General features: G+C 39.1%; 1 protein-coding gene across 1 annotated transcript; it reads right to left on the bottom strand.

Annotated features, from left to right (window-relative positions):
• Positions 1-1,105: 1,105 nt before the first annotated feature.
• Positions 1,106-15,415, bottom strand: DECR1 (2,4-dienoyl-CoA reductase 1). Its single transcript, XM_051610832.1, has 10 exons — positions 15,304-15,415; positions 12,033-12,235; positions 11,073-11,130; positions 10,843-10,929; positions 8,509-8,656; positions 5,110-5,209; positions 3,979-4,051; positions 1,761-1,907; positions 1,398-1,460; positions 1,106-1,302 (listed from the first exon to the last, which is right to left on the bottom strand). The coding sequence occupies exons 1-10, from the start codon at positions 15,376-15,378 to the stop codon at positions 1,243-1,245; spliced, it is 1,014 nt and encodes a 337-aa protein (XP_051466792.1). The 5' UTR covers positions 15,379-15,415; the 3' UTR covers positions 1,106-1,242.
• Between the last annotated feature and the right edge of the window lie 3,796 nt (positions 15,416-19,211).

The following is a 19,211-nucleotide window of genomic DNA, read 5'->3' as shown; positions in this document are numbered from 1 at the left end:
CAGAGCTCCAAAAAGTTTACTTTCTAAACAAAGGACATACAAAGGCAAAGCAGCATTATAGTGGTGATTGAGCCAAAGAATACTGGGTCTGCATGTTTAAAGCCACATAACAGATTTCTGGCATTTACTATGTCAGTAGGTGTTAACGTTTAAGCACTGTGGTACCTACTGCTGAAATATTTGGAAAAAAACAACTGTAGCTGGTGGTTATCTTCAATCTCAGCTGAGTACTTCAACCACATGACAAACTTTCCTATGGTAAAAGTCGTAGGCACCCATGGATGCAAGAGACCAGTAGGAACTTACTTTTATTGATAGCCCATCTCCAGAGGATATCCTACTAAATACCACAGAGAAATACTTGATTGTACCACAGCTCACAAACATACCTTTGAATTATGTCACCTTAAAGCTGCTTTAGCGCCAGTTTGTGAATGCAAAATGAATCCCAGGGATTTATGTGTATCTCAACCAATGAGGTTTCAATGCTTTCAGTCCTGATTTACTGGAGTCCTCTAGTAGCCTTAAGTAAACCCTTTCTCAAGGGTAGACTCCCCCAGTCACACATTAGTAACAAATGATTTTTAGTTTCTCATTTTCAAGAACATTTACTTAATCATGACAAAGAGCAAGCTTCTTAGAAAGGCACTGCTAGTCCTTAAATGCCATTTTTAAAGTTCAGCATAAGATAATTAACAGACTGAAAATGTCAGCAAAAGATGAGAACAAGATGGTCAATGTATTTCAAGATTTTGAAAGCAACCCCAGGAGTTACATCCAATGTCAGTGTACATAGGATTGCTAACATGAAATGTTATTTGCAAGTTTAGGACTTATTATTAGACTCAGTTTCTTCATTTTTCTTCACATTAAAAATTATATTAAGTTGGATAGTTCTGAAGAGCTTTTGGAATTAAAATATTAAAGCCATATCTGAGAAACAAAAAAAATCCTCTGAAATGTTAAAAAAAAGCAAATTGTAGACCATGGCATAGCTATATAAGACATAATATAAAGAACAACACAATTTCAGTGAACAACTGGTGTTCACTATTGGCAAGATTACATCATAGACAGGAAAAATACACATGCTATATTCAAAATATGACAATTTCAAAATACTTTATTGAAATCAGCATAAGAAATATTTTAAAGGCTAGCTCTCTATTGGTTATTTCTAAGTATTCATGAAAAAGCAGTGGTTCATGTTGAAAAATCTCCATCATATTCCAGTCACATACTTTAGGACCCTTTTGTTTTTCTAATCATTGCTTCCATCATATCCCACTGCTCTTTGGTAATCTAATAAAAGAAAAGAGTTTTATTGGAATTCCATGTAATAGTTTCACATATAAGTATTTGTTTGAATGTAAAATAGCAAGCAAGGAATGTAATACCTTCTTCAAATCATTGAATTCTCCTGCCATAGAAACATATTCTCCACCATCCATTCTAATAACCTAGAAAAAGCATAAGCAGTGTATTAAGTAACAGTGGTTTTTTTGTAGAATTCCTTTGTTATGAATGGTGAAAGTAATTTTTTCTGATTTGGATCAGAAAAACACATTCAAAATAATGTAATTCATTATTTTTTATAAGTTATTTTTAAAGGTACTAACTACCATGCATTACAATTAAAAGGGTAATAATTTCCAAGTAGCAGTTTTTGTTTCATTTCTGAAACCAGGGCTTAAAAATTTATCAGCACAACTCAGACCATCATAAGGTTAATTGTATAAATAAGATCAACCAAAACTCACTGCTCCATTAACCCAGCTTGCATAGTCACTGCAGAAATAGGCAGCAAGATTTGCAATTTCTTCTACAGTTCCCAGACGGCCGCAGGGAATCCTCTCAATCATTTTCTTTTCAAATGTGCCTGTAGGGTCAAGGCGACTAAAAGCACCCTGAGATTAGAGAAACATTAGGGGAACAAAAAAGTTATTAAAACCCAACAGAGATTTGACTTCACGTAAACAATATGAGAGTTAACATTTGTGAGTAAACTTCCTAAACAATCTTTGTCAGTAGGATGAAAAAGCAGGGAACAGAAATAAGAATTTATCCCTATTGCATCGATACACGTCTGCTGAGGGTGAAAAAGTGGAATTTAACATGTTTGGGACAGTCACCCACCATCTATCTATGAAAAACAAAGTAAGTTAATAGTCTTTGTTTCCCAGACACCCTTGATAAACATCTGACCAAATGAGCAAGACTCAAAATTGCTGCCTGGAAAGGGGAGAGAAACAAGGAGAGTAGAGGAGCAGGAAAATTATACATGACAGAGTAAGTAAACCTGAAAAGAAAAAAAAAAAAAAAAATCAGGTTTGGTTAAATTGCACCAGTGGCTAGAACTCAGCTGTCACTGGAAGTTTTAGGATTTGAATAGTTTAGAATGGCATGGGAAACAGAAGAGGGTTTTTTGTTCTTCCTGGCTCCTCCACAACAAAACAGTCTCCTCAGGCAAAATCAGTAACATTAGTTAGTAACATTTATGTTGCTACTGAAATTAAGAGAGTTAAAACACATTCTAACGTATGTAACCATGGCTGTACTCACACCATTTAAGTCTTTCATTGCCATGTTTTTAAATGCCAGTTTATAAGCTTAACACAACTGTGCTGGTACTTTTTCCTTTTCCTATCATGACTTAGAACAGTGTTTTTTAAAGACATGGATGTAGCCTCTGAGGCAGAAAGCCTTGATTTTGCAATATGCTGTTTTAAGTAAAGCCAGTCTGCCCTATTATGCGTTTTCAGGGAAATTTTACCTTGCAACCAGTATGACAAATTAAGTACTTTCTTAAAAACACAACTATCCCAAGTGGGATATATGCTATTAAAATCAGAAACATTAATGGGGGGTAGCAATATTGACATTTAAAGCAGTTAACTTTCCAAAAATTATGATAATCTAGAAATCAAAGTGATATAGTGGATGTCAAAAGTTTGTATGGATAAGGTGATGAAAGAAAAAAAATCCACTGGGATGACTATGATATGAAGAGATTATCAACTGTATCAAACTCCCCTGCGCCACAAACTGCCAAAGACATTAAGAAGAAATGTAATTAAATGTTTTTATTCTACTGTTGCTTAAAAATCCACACAATACAAGGCCTGGAGGACTTTTGGTCTGATTCTATAATGTTATTTCAATACTCTTACAACTCTGCTGATAACGGCACTCAACTTTTTTTGTACAGTCAAAAAAGGTAAAACTGCATTGTGTAGTGTAGCATCTACTACCGAAGAGGAAAAAAGAACAAAAAAGACCAAAAAACAACAAGACACCCTGCACCCCTACCCCCAAAACAAAAGCCACTGTGAAACATTTTAGAGGTAGTAGGAATACCATTATTAGCTGTTACTGCTCATAATTGTAATATTTTGATTCAATGTGAAACGGATCCTCCTCTCTCCTCTTGCAGGACTGCCTTCTTGTTTCTTCCTGTTCCAGCTGGTCTGGTTTACTTCCTTCAAACCCTCCAGTTCTCCTTTTCACTCACATCAAAGCTTCACATTTCTCTGCTGACTTAGTTTTTCTCTTTCTAGCTTTGTGATTTTCAACAAAACTAGTGAGATCTGTTCTTATATACCTAAAAGAGATTCTGAAATTTTGGAATTGATGAGATGTTTTGTTTAAAAAGTAGGAGTTCAGGCAGAAATAGGCACTTTTACTCCATCAAGTGTATGTACAGTTGATTAAGAATGAAAGTATTTTAATACATAATTTCTTTGAAACACTAAAACAAGAATATTTAATTTGTATTAGTGGAGTTTAGAAGGAACAGTTGCAGTTTTCGTAAGTTCAGGAAATTCTGTTTTACAAAGGAATTACTGAGAGGTAGCACAGTCTTGACTACCAAGGAAATTATACTTGAATTTAACAGTTACAGAAATGGTTAAGACTATCTTGAAGTTAAGTCTGTACTACCAAAGCATATCAAGGTTGTGTTTCACTCATGCTATGTACCTTTGTTTTTATTGGACCTGGTTGAATCACATTGAATCTCATGCCATATTTACCCCATTCAGCCGCAAGAGACCTAAAAATTTATTAATAGAGTATATGAATATTTTAAACACAATATTTTAATAATGCTATTCAGAAAAGGAAAAAAAAATACAACTTAATCAAATGTATAAATACTAAAATTTTCCTGAAACAAGCATTTCCACTTAACATATTCTTTGTTCTTACCAAAAACATTTCAGAGAAGGAAAAAAACCCTGAACAATCACATTCACAAACAGCGGAATATTGATTTAATAGATGCATCATAGATAAAGCAACATTAAGGAGCAATTCCTTCTCCCTTGCAAATCATACAGATGACTTTGACACCTAAGCTCCTTAACAAACAACTGTTAGGCTGCCATCTTTCTCTGGTAATTTAGACTCCCTGCAGTACACATTTCTAACACTTTCAACATAGCTCAACCATCACTCATTCATTCCCTCATTTTTTTCTGGATAAATAATTCTAGCCACTGAAAGTCTGCCCAACTATTCAATTTCTTCTGCAGAGGAGTATCTACTTGCTATTAAGAACTGCCCTATTGTTAATAATTATAGAAATCCTTTTGTTTACTGAGTAACATGGGTATGTCAAGTAGTACTGTTCCGAATTAAGCATAACTGCAGACTTTCATTTAAAATGCTGTAGGAACCACATTTATTTATGAAATTAGATACTTGAAGCAACAGTATACTCCATCCAAATACAAGAACATCATTTTCCTGTGACAAAAGGCAGTGGAAGGCATTATAGACCTTGAACAATTCCTCTACTAACTGTCTTTAAGTGCTGGTTGGCACATGAAAATGGAAGACAATCTGTTAGAACTTGCTACTGCCAAAAGAAGTAATTCCATTTGCCCTTATGTCATCCTTGTGATAAAAACAGTCACAATAATAGCACTTAATACTTCCTTCTGTAAGCAGCTATCAGCATACTATTTCTTGCTAGGGTACTGGAGGCTGGAAGTCTCATTATGATACAATGGAAAAGGAAGACTATACCAACTAGCTCCATATTTATAGGCCAAATACCCTATCTTAAGGATGTGAAAAGCAGAACCCAGATTTGGCTTTATTACTCACTTGCTCATTGCTTCTACACCAGCTTTGGCAGAGGCACTTGGCAACACAAATCCTGACCCACTTTCTGCATAAATTGTTGTGATAGCCAGGAATGCTGCTCCTGGAAGTTGCAAAAACATTTTTTACAAAAACCATACCAAACAGAAACAAACCTGCACAAAGATGAAAATCTGAACTTTAGGTACAATGCTACCTATATGGTATAGAAGTTTGCAGTTCAAGTGTTAGGGAAGCCATTTCACTTGGGTTGTAAAAAGATATATTTTTTTAAATAGTCTTTGAAGCTTTGTTTTCAAGCCTTTTTATTTCAGTGCCCCCTTTTCCATGAATATTAAGAGCTGTTCCATCTAAATGGGTATTGATTAGATTCCAACGGTCTAAACCCTCAGACTTCTACTGATGATGTGTAAATCAGTCTAACCAGAGTGAAGGCCTAAGATCTTAGAGTGACTTTTTAGAAGCTGCCCTAACCTAGTACCTACTGACCAGGTAATTTGCCCTCATTTCATTAATTCCTGGCTGGAAAAAAAAAAAAAAAAAAAAAAAAAAGTAAATCAGCATTAACAATTATGTTTGGCATAATCTTAAAATGACACAATTTAGGGCTTGAAGTAAAATTGATGCAGGAAAAAAAAAACAAACTAGGCTTTAAAATCATAGAATGGTTAAGGTTGGAAGGGACCTTAAAGATCATCAGGTTCCAACCTCCCTGCTATCAGCAGGGACACCTCCCCATAGACCAGGCTGCACAAAGCCTCATCCAACCTGGCCTTAAATACCTCCAGGGAGGGGGCTTCCACAACCTCCCTGGACAACTTATCCCAGTGCCTTACTACCCTCATGGTGAAGAATTTCTTCCTGATGTCTAACCTAAATCTCCCCTCGTTCAGTTCAAAACCATTACCCATGGTACTATCACTACCCTCCCTGGTGAAATAAATTTTCAGAAGCTTTTCTGCAGTAGAGCTTATGACAATGTTAACCTGCAAAAGTTTTTCTCATTTATCACAACAAGCTGTATTATAAAAAGACCACTTTCTTTTATGTATTTTATAACAGTTTCAGCAAAAGCATTAAGGAAAATAATGGAAACTGCAACTGCTTGTTGAATTTGCAAATTCTAATAGCCTGATCAAAGACTAGCATGAATATTGACACAGCAAGGGGTAATGGCTTTAAATGGGAAGAAGGCAGATTCACTACCAGGGTGGGGAGAGGCTGCAAAAGGCTGCCCAGGGAAACTGCAGATGCCCCCTCCCTGGAAGTGTTCAAGGCCAGGCTGGAAGGTGCTTTGAGCAACCTAATCTAGTGGGAGGTGTCCCTGCCCAAGGCAGGGGCATTGGAACCACATTAGCCTTAAAGTGCCTTCCAACCCAAATCGTTCTATGATATGATACAAAATTTCTGAAACTGGGAAACAGAGGACAGGGGATGACAGTTCACTACTTAAGCCACTGTAACTAAAATAACTGTTCTACTTACTGTAGTTTAAAAATAGTTTAATTAGAATAGCTACCCAAGGGATTCTTCCTAAAACAATGTATGTTACTGCTAGAATGTATTTGATGATGAAGAGACTCTGTACAAAAATTAGTAATGTTACACAAGAGCAACTAAAGAGAACCGTAAAAAAGCACTGAGACAAATGCCAACGAATATCCAAACCCAATGAACCCTATTTATAAAAAAGGAATCTACAGTTGCAGACCTTCAAAAGAAAAAACATCCCAGGCAAAAACCACAGAACTACTGTGAAGGTATATAGAGTAAATTGTTAATTCTATATTTTGCAGAATTAAACCACAGAATTTTTAAAACACAGGTTAAACAGAGGTGAGCTGGGTAAACTTCACACCAAAAAAAGGATTATTGATAAATTTATAGCTCTGAAGTTTAAAGTACAATTCAGTTTGTTCACAATTTTTATTTCTACAGCCTGTACTTATAAAATGGACAATATATAACCAATTAGCTCCTCTAATTTTGTCAAACTTTGGTGGATTATAAGTAATACAGTAGCAGATTACAAATCCCTGTTAAATACCAGTACACAGAGACTAAAAGCAGAGTACTTATTCACTAAATTAGATGCAGACCTAAAAGATGTGCCACTGTTCTAGTAACTCTCAGATGTGTAACATCCTCCTAGACTGTTCTAAAATATTTGCATTGGGTAGCATCTCCATCACTTCAGAAACTAAGAACACCAGCAGAGACAAAGGCGTTTTTAAAGCCCTATTTCACACTACTATACAGAGACACTGCATGTGTCCAGAAGGCAATTAAGCAAACTACTACAATACTTTGCTATAATGCTATAGTAAGTCAGAGATGGGGATGGGTTTTTAATGAGGCAATATTAGCATTAAAATGGCAGGAATTATTTTCTCCTGTGCTGCTAAAACATATATGGAAAATGCCTTTTCACCTGACTGAAACTGTTACAGACTTACTGAAACAAGATTAACTCTATATTGCTATCATTAAATAGTATAAACCCACCGAGTACTTTCTGGAGAGGAGTTTTCAAAAAACTCAATGAATTCAGGAGTTAGAGAAATACAATGCAAATACAACACAGTGGCTGTACCTAGAAAATAGGATTCAGAAGCAAGGGCACATGGAAAACCGTTGTGTACCTCACTGTTGTAAACATTTGAGACTACATCATTCTGTTTAAAAAAGTAAGCTGTTACTCAATTCATAAGTAGAAGATAATTTAAAATGAAAGCCATTCTTTGTATACAATCTATGATATAACCTAGAAGGGCACACCTTTATTTTTCCCTTTAGGACAATTATCCAGCTAAGAAAATTTTTGGCTATTGAGCATATCAAAGAACTCTCATATTTTTCAGGTTAATCCAAAGTATTTTATTAAACTACTAGGCAGTCTAGAATGAAGAATTAGACCTGTGAAACTAAAACCTGCTATTAGTCCAATACCAAAGCTGTGAATTTTACTTATTTGTAGGAGGAAAACTCAAGTTATATCCTTATTTGCATTTGAATAAATACATGTTCAGTTGCTCAATGAAACCAACATTGATATAAAAGTGTCAAAAGAAATAACAGCCTATATTTTAAACTAAGTCTTATTTTTTAAATTTTAAAAATGTTTCACAACTAGTATGAACTGCAATCAGATTTTTATATTCAACCTCATGGCCTCTGAGTCCAATTTTAAGGGCAGACTTTACAATGAAGTAATTGCTAGGCAGTTCTACTGTGTGATATTAAAGTATGGCTTTACTCAAAATAGTTTGTTTCTAGAAAACATACAGTGTTAAAAATTGTTTATTTTCCAACTCTCAAAACTAGCCATAATAATTTTAAGGCAAGGAAAGCAAGTAATAACATCACAATGCGTAGTTACTATTTATCTTACACTTAAGATACCTTTTTGTACTTTAATGAGCTCCTTTCCAATTTCCAGAGTTACAAAAGCAGTACCATTAAGCACAATATCAGTTATTGTTTTCCATGCATTAGCAGAAAGTCGCTCAGAAGGGGAAATGAAGTTTCCAGCTGCGTTGTTTATCACAATCTGAAACAAATGAAGAAAAACCTAACAGTTAACTAAAAATAACTCTTCTTAAGGCAGAGGCAAAGAATTTACAAAGAACTTCTAAGTGTTTTCAGGTAGAAAAGTAAAGATATCCTCATCAAATGAGGCAGAGAGGAAGGGGCAGGGGGGAGAGAGGAAAAAGAGAGAGAAATAATCCATCAGAAATTTTAACATCTGCAGTATGTATCAGTAACAGAAAATGAGCTGCATTTCCCAACTGCTGTAGTTACTAGGACATGTGGTCTGGGTGATCGGGTAGTAAAGTGGATTGTGAACTGTTGAAGGAAAGAAGACAGAGAGTTGTGGTCAGTGGGGCAGAGTTTAGCTGGAGACCCGTATCTAGTGGAGTTCCTCAGGGGCCAGTACTGGGACCCGTACTATTCAATACATTCATTAACAACCTGGATAAGAGAACAGAGTACACTGTTAGCAAGTTTGCTGATGACACTAAACTGGGAGGAGTGGCTGACACACCAGAAGGCTGTGCTGCCATTCAGTGAGACCTAGACAGGTTGGTGAGTTGGGAAGGGAAGCTTCTTTGTGTATTGTAATGAGCTAAACAAAGACCAAAGAAGACATTTACTATTACTTCCATTTCCATCTGTTAATAAGAGGTGTAATTGAGTAACACCACAGGTTAGTCACCTTCTCAGGAGGATATAAAGGACAGTATTCTGTTGTTCACTTAATTCAAAGAATCTGATCATATTTGACCCACTGTTCACAAAGAAAATATTAGTCCTTACAGTAAGTGTCCAAATAGACAAAATGTTGTTGTCCTAAGTATTTTATGATCCACAGGAATATAGGTATTTCTCCTTTCCCACATTAAGTCCAAACAAAACACCTTTTAAGTCAGCAAAGGCCTTCTGTTGATTATTCCCAGCTAATGGACTAAACCAGGCCTGCTGCTCAAGGACAAACAAAAGCAAAACAGCAGGTATGATACAAGGCAGGAAGGATGGGGAACAAGTTATGCATTGCCCCTGCTAGTTACCGCCCTAACTTGGGGCTCACGGGTGCCAGTTGGCTCTGGACCGGGCACTGACTGGACAGGGGGGTCACGGGGCTATAAAAACGCGGCGAGTTCAGCAGGTGGGACCGAGACCTGCTCGAACGCTTCCTGCGTGGGACACCCCCCTGCTGCGGAGCCTGGCGCTGGGACTGCTGTGCCCGCCTGCCTGCCCTGGGGATCGAGCCTGAGCCTTCACGGTGAGCATGCTGGGACCCTGACCCTGCGTGCCGGGATTCTGATCCCTGGAACACAAGGTCCTTCCCAAAGCCATCAGGGCCCGTTTTGCTGTTGGTTACTGGGGAAACCAAACCTCTGCCGAGCCACAAGGGGCTACCCCCCCGAAACCACGGATTTCGAGATCCTGCCGTAGCTGCCTGCCTGGTCCACCTGCTGCTCTGCCCCGGGACTGGAGCCTGCCCGGTCTGCTGCTGGGGGTCGCCCCTGTTAATGGAAAGCCAGCCCTCTACGGACCTGCTACCAAGCCCTGCCAGCTGGAGAAGAATCTGAATCCCAGGAGCTACGAGCTACGGAAGGGTAAACGGGAACACACACACACTCTCCAACTTTCCTGCTGGGCTCAACTCCTCCCTCCCTCTCCTTTGATCCACAACCCTCTCTCAGAGAGAACACCTTATGAGCACAGAACTTTTTGCATTACATCCCTAAAGGACACAATACTTCCATGATATATCCCTGGTAGACATTTGCCATTTTTACATTTTCCCTAAACCTCATCCCTCAGTTTGTGTTAACCCTTAATAAACCGGTTAATTTGTAAACTAAACATTGGTCTCAGCAGCAATTTGTGAGCACGGTGGGGGTGTATCTAACTACCACTCTAAAATACGGTCCCGCAGCGGCTGTTCCTCTGTGAGGCAGCGCCACGTGTGACCCTCGGTCTTATTCAACATCCCCTCCAAACTGGGGCGGGGGGGGAAGTCGTGAAAACATCCTGACAGCCCCCCTGGCATCAGCTCCCAACAATAGTAATAAGTCTAACTGAGTTTTAGCTTATCTTGAAGTGCTGCCACTTTCAGCCAGGGTCTCTTTAGATTCCATTACCTTTCTATCATAGTCATTTTCTTCATACCTATGACACAGAGTATTTTTAGTCATGAAAGAAGTTATATCCTTTCATTAGAACACTTACATCAGGATGTCCTGCCACTTGGATTGCTTCAGCTACAGCATTCTTTACTGAAGCTGGATCTCTGACATCACACTGGATGGCATGAACCTATATAATAATGAAAATGATGCTGTAAGATTTCAAAACTATATCACTCAAATTAAACAAGTCTGCAGAAGCACATAAATACATTAAAATCCTATAAACATTTAAAATGTAATTAGCATATTCACAATTCCATGAAAATTTACCTTATTCCCTGTTTTAGAAGAAATTTCTTCTGCTGTTCCTTTCAAAACATCAAGCTTCCTAGAAGTAAGTACACAACATCACTAAATTTCTATTAAATGCAATTACAATTCAGTTTAATGACATGAAAATATTTTTTTCTGAGCAAATGAGATAAAACTTTAAACGTGTGTGCATGTTGTCAATTTTCATTAAAACTGAGCTTTATTTTTTTTAATTAGTTAGTGCTACTTCAAAGCAACTCAGAAGTTACTACAGTAAGATTATCTTAAGCTAATCAAAAGTGACAACTTTGAAAAAATATTTGTATTCTGAGTACATAATCATAAAAAACTTTAGTTTCAGCGACTACTCTACTAAGTGTATTTTAGAAGGGACACGCATATTCAGAATAAATATCTAAACCACTGTTTGGATGAATGTCACAACACTTGTCTATTTTGATTAAAAATGAGACTCTTTTTCTAGTCTTTACTATAGTGCTTCTTAGAAGAACTACAGAAAGGTCATCTTCATTAAAGGAAAATCAGAGTTGGTTTTCAAGTCATAAGGATTAAGATGAATGGCTTTGATTCTTTGCTAAAAATCAAATCTGTATGAAGAACACCTGCAATAACTCAAAATGTTCAATAATGAACATTCCAGTTTTTCGTTCTCTTTTAGGCATTAGCTGAATCTACGTCTAACATTTGGGGTTGTCTATTTTGCTGCCACGTTTCATGGAAATGCATTTGGTTTCTTTCTTTCTAGTGCTGGTTACGCCATTAGACCTTTGTAAATGGATCTGCAACTTTCTGGCATTTACAAGATGACATTATAATTTTAAAGTATACAGAAGCAGAATAAATGTAATAAATGTATCCAGTTTATGAAGAAGAAAGCAAGATAGATTATGAAACAGAAAACATGTCAATTCAGCATTCAGTACTAAATCAAAGCTCTAAAACTTCATTAATATTTACCGGCTCGCTATAACACACTTGGCACCTAAACTGGACAAAGTTGTTGTCATCCCTTTGCCAATTCCAGTACCTCCACCAGTTATAAAGGCCACTTTCCCTTGGAAGGTATTTGGTGGCAACATCACTTTTTGAAGAGGTGAAAAGAATGCAGCTTGCGGGGCTCTGTTGTCTTGATGCAGCACATTAGGCCCACAGCTGAAAAACTGGAAAGAAAAAAAAAAAAAGGAGAGTAACTTTTTTCCCACTTCTGTATACAGGACTGCTACACAAGATTAGATTTTGTCATGACAGTGCAGCTAACAACTACAACTGCCTTATTATAAAGTGAATCTAAGAATTATTAGATTACTACACTAGAACACATGGACATTTCCATATATGCTAATACTAAACTAGAAAAGCACCTGAACTATTTTTTGACATCCCATTCCAACCAGAAAACTATTGAAAAAAGTATTTTAATAATGATTTGTCTGATTCTGAAAGTTAGTTATTTTTACATCTGACACTTTTTCTAATTACCAACTAGTGCTAGTTACAAACTTCCAGCAGGATGTGGGTTTCAGATTCATACATGTACTGTACTTTATGGATAAGGAATTTAGTCCTAACAAATCTATTTGCTTTTGAATTACGGGTGTATATATTTAAAAAGTCAAAAGCTTCAGTAGTAACTTCATAGCTTTGATTCTTTACTGCTGTAGACAACAAAACAATTGGGCAGAATCAAACTCCATGAGACGTGTGGCAATCATTACTGGCAAACCAACACCATCCCCCAGACAACATTGTGCAAGGTTTGGCTACTAGCATGACACTCTCGCCCAGAAGAAATACCATTTAAAGCAAACTAACTGGTCCATACATGAAAAGAGAAGAAAATTCAATATTGCATCTAGTGATAAACGTTATTAAGAAGACATCTCTTTAATGCAATGAGAAATTTGTGATGGCACCAAGAAAGCTGCAGAAAAAATATCCAAGAGGATATTTCTAGCATCCTAAAACAGTAAACCCAAGCCCTAAATTAAATTCTGAGTTAAATGCTCTGCAAATTCAGAAAATAGCAAATTATTTAGAATGCAAAAGTTACCTGAACCTGCAAACACTTTCAAGTATGACAAAACTGGACTACTTTAATTTTATGCTTGCAAAAAATTAAAATAATAGAAGTTATAGTTAGTTTCTTTAATATCAACTTGCACTTTAGCCTTTAATGTGTTTATTTGGATACAAAAAAAATCCAGTATAATTTTGGGAAAGAGTGAATGGTTACTCTTGTATGGTGTTGCTAATAAAAACATGCAATAGTTCAACAGATTAACATGGAGAAGAAAGGTTGGTTTTAAAATAGTAAAGATATTACAAATTAGTGTTCTATTTACTAACTCACATTTTCAACACTGAAATTAAGAGACTACACTTTTAGCAGTAGATGAATAAGCTTTACATGCCACAACTATAATGCACAGGGATGGGGGTTTCACAGAGCCTACAGCTGGCTTTAGAAAGTGTGCATGTGAATCTTTCTGTCTGGTAATACATTTGCGTATGAGTAACAGAGCTGAAAACAGAATAATAACGGAATTACGCTGCCAATTTAATGGAGCTTATGTTCCAAAGAAATAATGTAACAAAACCTAAGAATGTAGAAGAGCTGTGGGCTCAAAATAAAGCTACAATTATCACAAAAGTAAGGTAATGAAGCAAGTCCTACAGCCTTGACATTAAATGTGTACTTTAAGAGATGTTTTTCCTGGAACTTGGACTCCTCAGCTACAGCTTCTTACAAAGAAAAAAATAAACCAAAGGTTAAGGAATACAAGGAATCCAATGAATACAACTAGCTCAAACGAAAAAAAAAACTAAGATCTGACACCAAATATCTGTAAAATACTGGCGTTTTTCTGTTTGTTCTTTTTTACTTATCCCAACTAAAATAATATTTGCGTATTTTCACAGAGTACCAGAATACTATTAAGCCTCCAAGAAAGCAGGGTGTGCATATTCTCTTTTGGGTCTTTCATAGTAGTCCCCTACTCCTCTCTTCTCTCTTCAGGTACATGGGGAGAGAGAACTCCCTTTGGAGAACTTCAGCTTATGGCAGACTGCAAATCAAGATGGCATCTGGACTCCCTCCAGTGCAAGGAGGTAAGCAGATACAACCCCCAGGCAGTATGAGTCTCCCTGATCAGGTGCTCTGCTAGCCGTGGCCACAGCCTACTCCTCCTTGATCACCACTGCAGAAATGGTGCAAGCTGTTTTCCTCCTGCTCCGGGAGGATGATGAGGCAGGAGGGCACAGCAGGGGCAGGCAGGAAGACTGCACCAAGACTAATAAAGTACTGTAAGGATATCAAGCAGCCTGTAAAGTTGGTATAATTCAGCAATCTTTTCATGAGACTGCTATCATGTCTTTACTAGCTTGCACTGGGGGCTTCCATGACAGAAGTCACTCAATTTACTCATCCCACCATTTCAGGCCAAGGATTTAAATCACACGTCAGGTATAAAGAAGCTAGAAAACAGGATTAAAAAAAACCCCAACAAATCAAACCTTGAACAAACCGAAAAACAATCCTCCCCCAAGAGGTGGGAATGGATCACGGTATTACTGCAGAAGGCCCTTTTGGAAGCACACAAGCAGTCACTGCTAAGGCAGCACTGTGCCTAGGCAGAGCTCACTAGAAGGGGCCTCCAGCAGCACGCACACCGATCAGCCATGTCACTGCTTGGACGGCAACACTCAAACCACTTCACCTACCCCGCACTGCCTAACTTTGCTATTGGGATCAAAAAGCGATGCCGATGCCTCCACAGCCTGCGCTGAAGTGGGAGAGAAACGGGATCTGCCCTGCAGCGGGGCAGGGGAACACGTCCCGGGGTGCGCACGCCGCACCTCTGCGAGGCTCCGCAGCAGACAAGAGCCGGCGCCGGTTGCACTGGGCGCAACCGGTGGGAGAACCGGAGGGGTGTCCCAACCCTCGGGGGATTTCTCGGTTGTTTCCCCAAGCCCCAGCAGCGGGAGCTCTCCTCAAGCCTGAGCCACTACTCGACACCGTGACATCGAACCGGCTTTCCCCGCAGCTGCGGGGGAAATTCGGTGAGGCGACCGGCGGGCGCCTGTCCGGCGGGCACCACCTCCCGCAGAGACCCTCCGGGCGCTCTGACGGGCCAAGGGCGCCCATGCAGCCCCGGAGGAGGGGGTCGCGGAGCACCCCAGCGGCGCCACCCGACTGCCCTCAGTCCCGCCACAGCAGGCAGCGGCTTACCCGCCCGGTGCCAGAGAAGCAGGCCGCGGCACTGCCACGGACGCCGCGACAGCCCAGCCTCGCCGCCGCCGCCATCTTCCCCTGCCGAAGGGCCCGGAGCGCCGGGCTCAGCGCCTGCTCCGTGCCGGGGCCAACGCCCGCCCCGGGGCGGGCTGGCCGGGCCCACCTGTGCCCGCCGGGGCGGGAGGGCGAGGCGTCCGCAAGGTCATGTTCCGTGAGGAGCGGCAGGGTCAGCGGGTAGGGTCAGCACGGCAGCTAGGAGAACCTACAGTTTCAAATTCTGAGGAGAAGAGACCACACAGACGAGTCTAGGCAGTTACAGAACTTGGCATGAAAGACAGTAAACATTCAGTGAGTCTGGACTATCCGGTTTTGAATTAGGAATTTAGGGCGAACTGAATACACGCTGCTAGGGGACTTCAGAGGCATCAAAATTAAAAGCCCAATGCTTAGTCATCAGCATCCTGTACAGAAATGGTCAAACAGCTCCGTGTCCAAGTTTCAGGGAAAATACTGCCGATGCTCTTGTTTGCTGGTACAGTAAGTTCTGGAACTTGTTAAGATAGTTACTGACATTACTGACGCTGCAGGCAGTCCGGCGGCCGTTGAAGCGGCAGTGCCCCACCGCTGAGCACTGGTTGCTGCAGTATCATTAAACTCTTCTGTCAAATACCTGTAGGGTGTTAGAAAGTCACTGCAAGGTTTAGATGCTACGTTTCAATCAAATCAGTTAAAACCCACTGAGTCTCAAAAGATACAGTCACTGAGTGTAAAAATTTAAAAAAGAAAAAAAAAAAAGGAAAATTGGATGAAAATACAATTCAGTGGATGTTTTAAAAAAAATACTACAGAATTGAGAAAGCTTCACTGGCTAATGAGGAAATAAACTACAAAAGCGAACTTTTTTATACATGGGAAGACACAAATGTGCAAAACAGCTACCTTTGGAAGAATCATTATTGTCATGATAAAAGTGATCAGGAGTATATGACCAGCCTAAATTTCAGAAAATGTTTTTCATCAGCTTTTTCATAACCAGACATGTTAAATTTTTGGTAATAAGAAGAAATTGTTCTCCCAGACTAAGCAGCAAATTTTAAAACCTGGAATAACACTTTAATGTCTCACGATCTAAAAATTTAATTGAAGGCAGACTGCCTGTGTTTTACAAGGAAAATAACATTGTCCTAATAGGCTATTACTCCACTTCATAAAATTCTACTTCTGTTTAGGTAATGCTTATTTACAAGTTTAGGAAGAGTTTAAGAATAGCTTGAAGTGAAATATTAAAGCATCCAATCTCTGGTTTAAAATAAAATACCTTTTTTAAAAAAAAATGGTAGGGTACTATGAGAAATTGTAAGATGTAGTATCTGTAGAAGAAAAAGTAAGTAAAACCAGTAACACCTAGAAAAGCATGATCTGAAAGCATCTAAATGGCACTAGTCTCCTGTGAAGATAATTATGTCTCAATAATCTTTTACAGAAATGCATTACAGGTAATTAATATAGAGCTAACAGGCATAATTTAGACTTCAAAGGGTTTTACGAAGTTGCTTAACATAGAGCTCCATGGAAACTTGATTTCTTACTGTAAACTTGTATGTCTATGTTGTTTCTGCCACTCAAGCTGCCTTGTGGAAAGAAACCCATAGCACCCAATAATGAAGTTTAAAAGCGACATAAGACACAAAAGGCTACTAAGAAAAAAGATATAATTGGCTCAGGGATAAAATATCAACATGAACATAACATGGACTGACATTTCTGTTAAGGGCAAAAGTTTACTGATGGATCACCTCAATATTCTGTTCAGATACTGTTTTGCAGTGGTACTATTTCAGCAGTTATATCCAGGTTAAGCCTGTAGTCCATAAAATTATCTGAAATGCCTCTTTCTGCTCTGATAGTCTCTGAGTTTGGTACTCTGCTGAATCATTTATTTATTATCTGAAAAAGCAACAAATAGAAAACCAACAAATATTAGAGGACAGACAGGTCAGTCAGGATCAGAGAGACAGCAAGAACTCAACAAGTCTAGAAGGTAAATGAATGAGCAAACACGATACTATGAAATTAAATAAAATTGGATAAACACAAGGAAATGGGAAATGATAGTAGAGTTTGCAGGATTCATACAGTTTCTTATGATGATGATTTGTCATATGAGGATGTGATCACAAAAGTCAAGCCAATAGGATAAATAAGACATAGAATAATAACAATACAGAGAATATTTAAGTACAGTTACATAAAGCTGAAAAATAGGCTCCTTTAGGATACTCTCTCTATTTCTGGTCACCCTAGCTCAAAACTGAAATTGCAAAATTATGAGGGATTAAAAACAAGCAAAGATGAAGAAAACAAGCAAGTAAAGAGATTAGGGAGAAAGATAGTTTATTTTAGGAGAAGCATGAGGGAAAATATAAAAAGGTATCTAAGTAAACTTTTAAGGACAAAGGATAGCTAAAGTCAGAGCACATGGAGATTAAACAGTAATTCTACAGAAACAACATTTCTGACTGACGGCTTATATTTACATTTCTGTACATTTTAAATTAACCTTCTTCTATTAGAAAAATGTTATCCTTAGTTCCCCCACTCCATTTCAACTCCATGGGTTTTCTGATGCTAAAACTTCTTAACCAACTGTGGATATATCTCCAAAACCTTGTCCTGTTTTGCAAATGTTAAGGGGCAAACAATTATCCAATATTCATTATTTGAGAAGCAAGCCAGTTCCCAGTAGGAAGAAATTTACTCTCCAGCTGCTAGCCAGTGTGATTGTGGACATTATGAATTTGACAGTCTGCTCCCTGTGAGCCACACAGCACAGGGAGATGGGTATTTTCAGGTGCACCTCAAATGCGTGTGACTGGAGTCATGCACATACAGTTTCTCCATACCTATACTCTGCAGTTCCTTTCCTGGACTCAGAATAAGTGTAGCAAGCCTCTGGTAACCTGCTGAAGGTTCAAATCATAGAATCAAAGAATCATAGAATCCTAGGGGTTGGAAGGGACCTAAAAAGATCATCTAGTCCAACCCCCCTGCCAGAGCAGGGTCACCTAGAGTACATCACACAGGAAGGCGTCCAGGCAGGTTTTGAATGTCTCCAGTGAAGAAGACTCCACAACCTCTCTGGGCAGCCTGTTCCAGTGCTCTGTCACTCTCACAGTAAAAAAAATCTTTCTGATATTCACCTTGAACCTCCCATGCTCCAATTTGCATCCATTACTCTTTGTCCTATCACTGGTCATCACTGAAAAAAGCTTAACTCCATCTTCCTGACACTCACCCTTTATGTATTTGTAAACATTGATGAGGTCCCCCCTCAGTCTCCTTTTCTCCAAACTAAAGAGACCCAGCTCTCTCAGCCTTTCCTCATAAGGGAGATGTTCCACTCCCTTAATCATCTTTGTGGCTCTGCGCTGGACTCTTTCAAGCAGTTCCCTGTCCTTCTTGAACTGAGGGGCCCAGAACTGGACACAATATTCCAGATGCGGCCTCACCAAGGCAGAATAGAAGGGACAGAGAACCTCTCTTGACCTACTAACCACCCCCTTTCTAATGCACCCCAGGATGCCATTGGCCTTCTTGGCCACAAGGGCACATTGCTGGCTCATGGTCATCCTCCTGTCCACCAGGACCCCCGGGTCCCTTTCACTTTAAATTTTACTTAAAATTGTAGTTAAATTTATTTATTTTTATTAGAAAGTCTTTTTCTGTCCGGAGATGAGTATCGCATTCCCTGTTCTGCATGCAGTGCCTTTAGCTAGGGATATGAGCGCACTGTGAAGGGCTGGACGGATGATGCAGCTCTTGGGGTGTGGGGGCTCCTCAGGCCTGATCCGCCCTGCCCAGCTTCACCTGGGCCCCGCACCTGCACCCTGCCCCTGCACCCTGCC

This window comes from Apus apus, chromosome 2 (genome assembly GCF_020740795.1).
Source record: "Apus apus isolate bApuApu2 chromosome 2, bApuApu2.pri.cur, whole genome shotgun sequence".
Taxonomy (NCBI): Eukaryota; Metazoa; Chordata; class Aves; order Apodiformes; family Apodidae; genus Apus; species Apus apus.
The sequence above is the reverse complement of the archived record's forward strand: the minus strand, read 5'-3'. Positions and strand labels throughout refer to the sequence as shown.

Bases quoted from the DNA above. Each gene is read 5' to 3' on its own strand.
- DECR1 (XM_051610832.1), bottom strand. From the start codon at position 15,378: ATGGCGGCGGCGGCGAGGCTGGGCTGTCGCGGCGTCCGTGGCAGTGCC. The intron at 10,930-11,072 runs GTAAATTTTCAT...ATTATTATATAG, and splicing joins CTTCTAAAACAGGGAATAAG to GTTCATGCCATCCAGTGTGA. The intron at 1,908-3,978 runs GTACATAGCATG...CTCTAATCTCAG, and splicing joins CAGGTCCAATAAAAACAAAG to GGTGCTTTTAGTCGCCTTGA.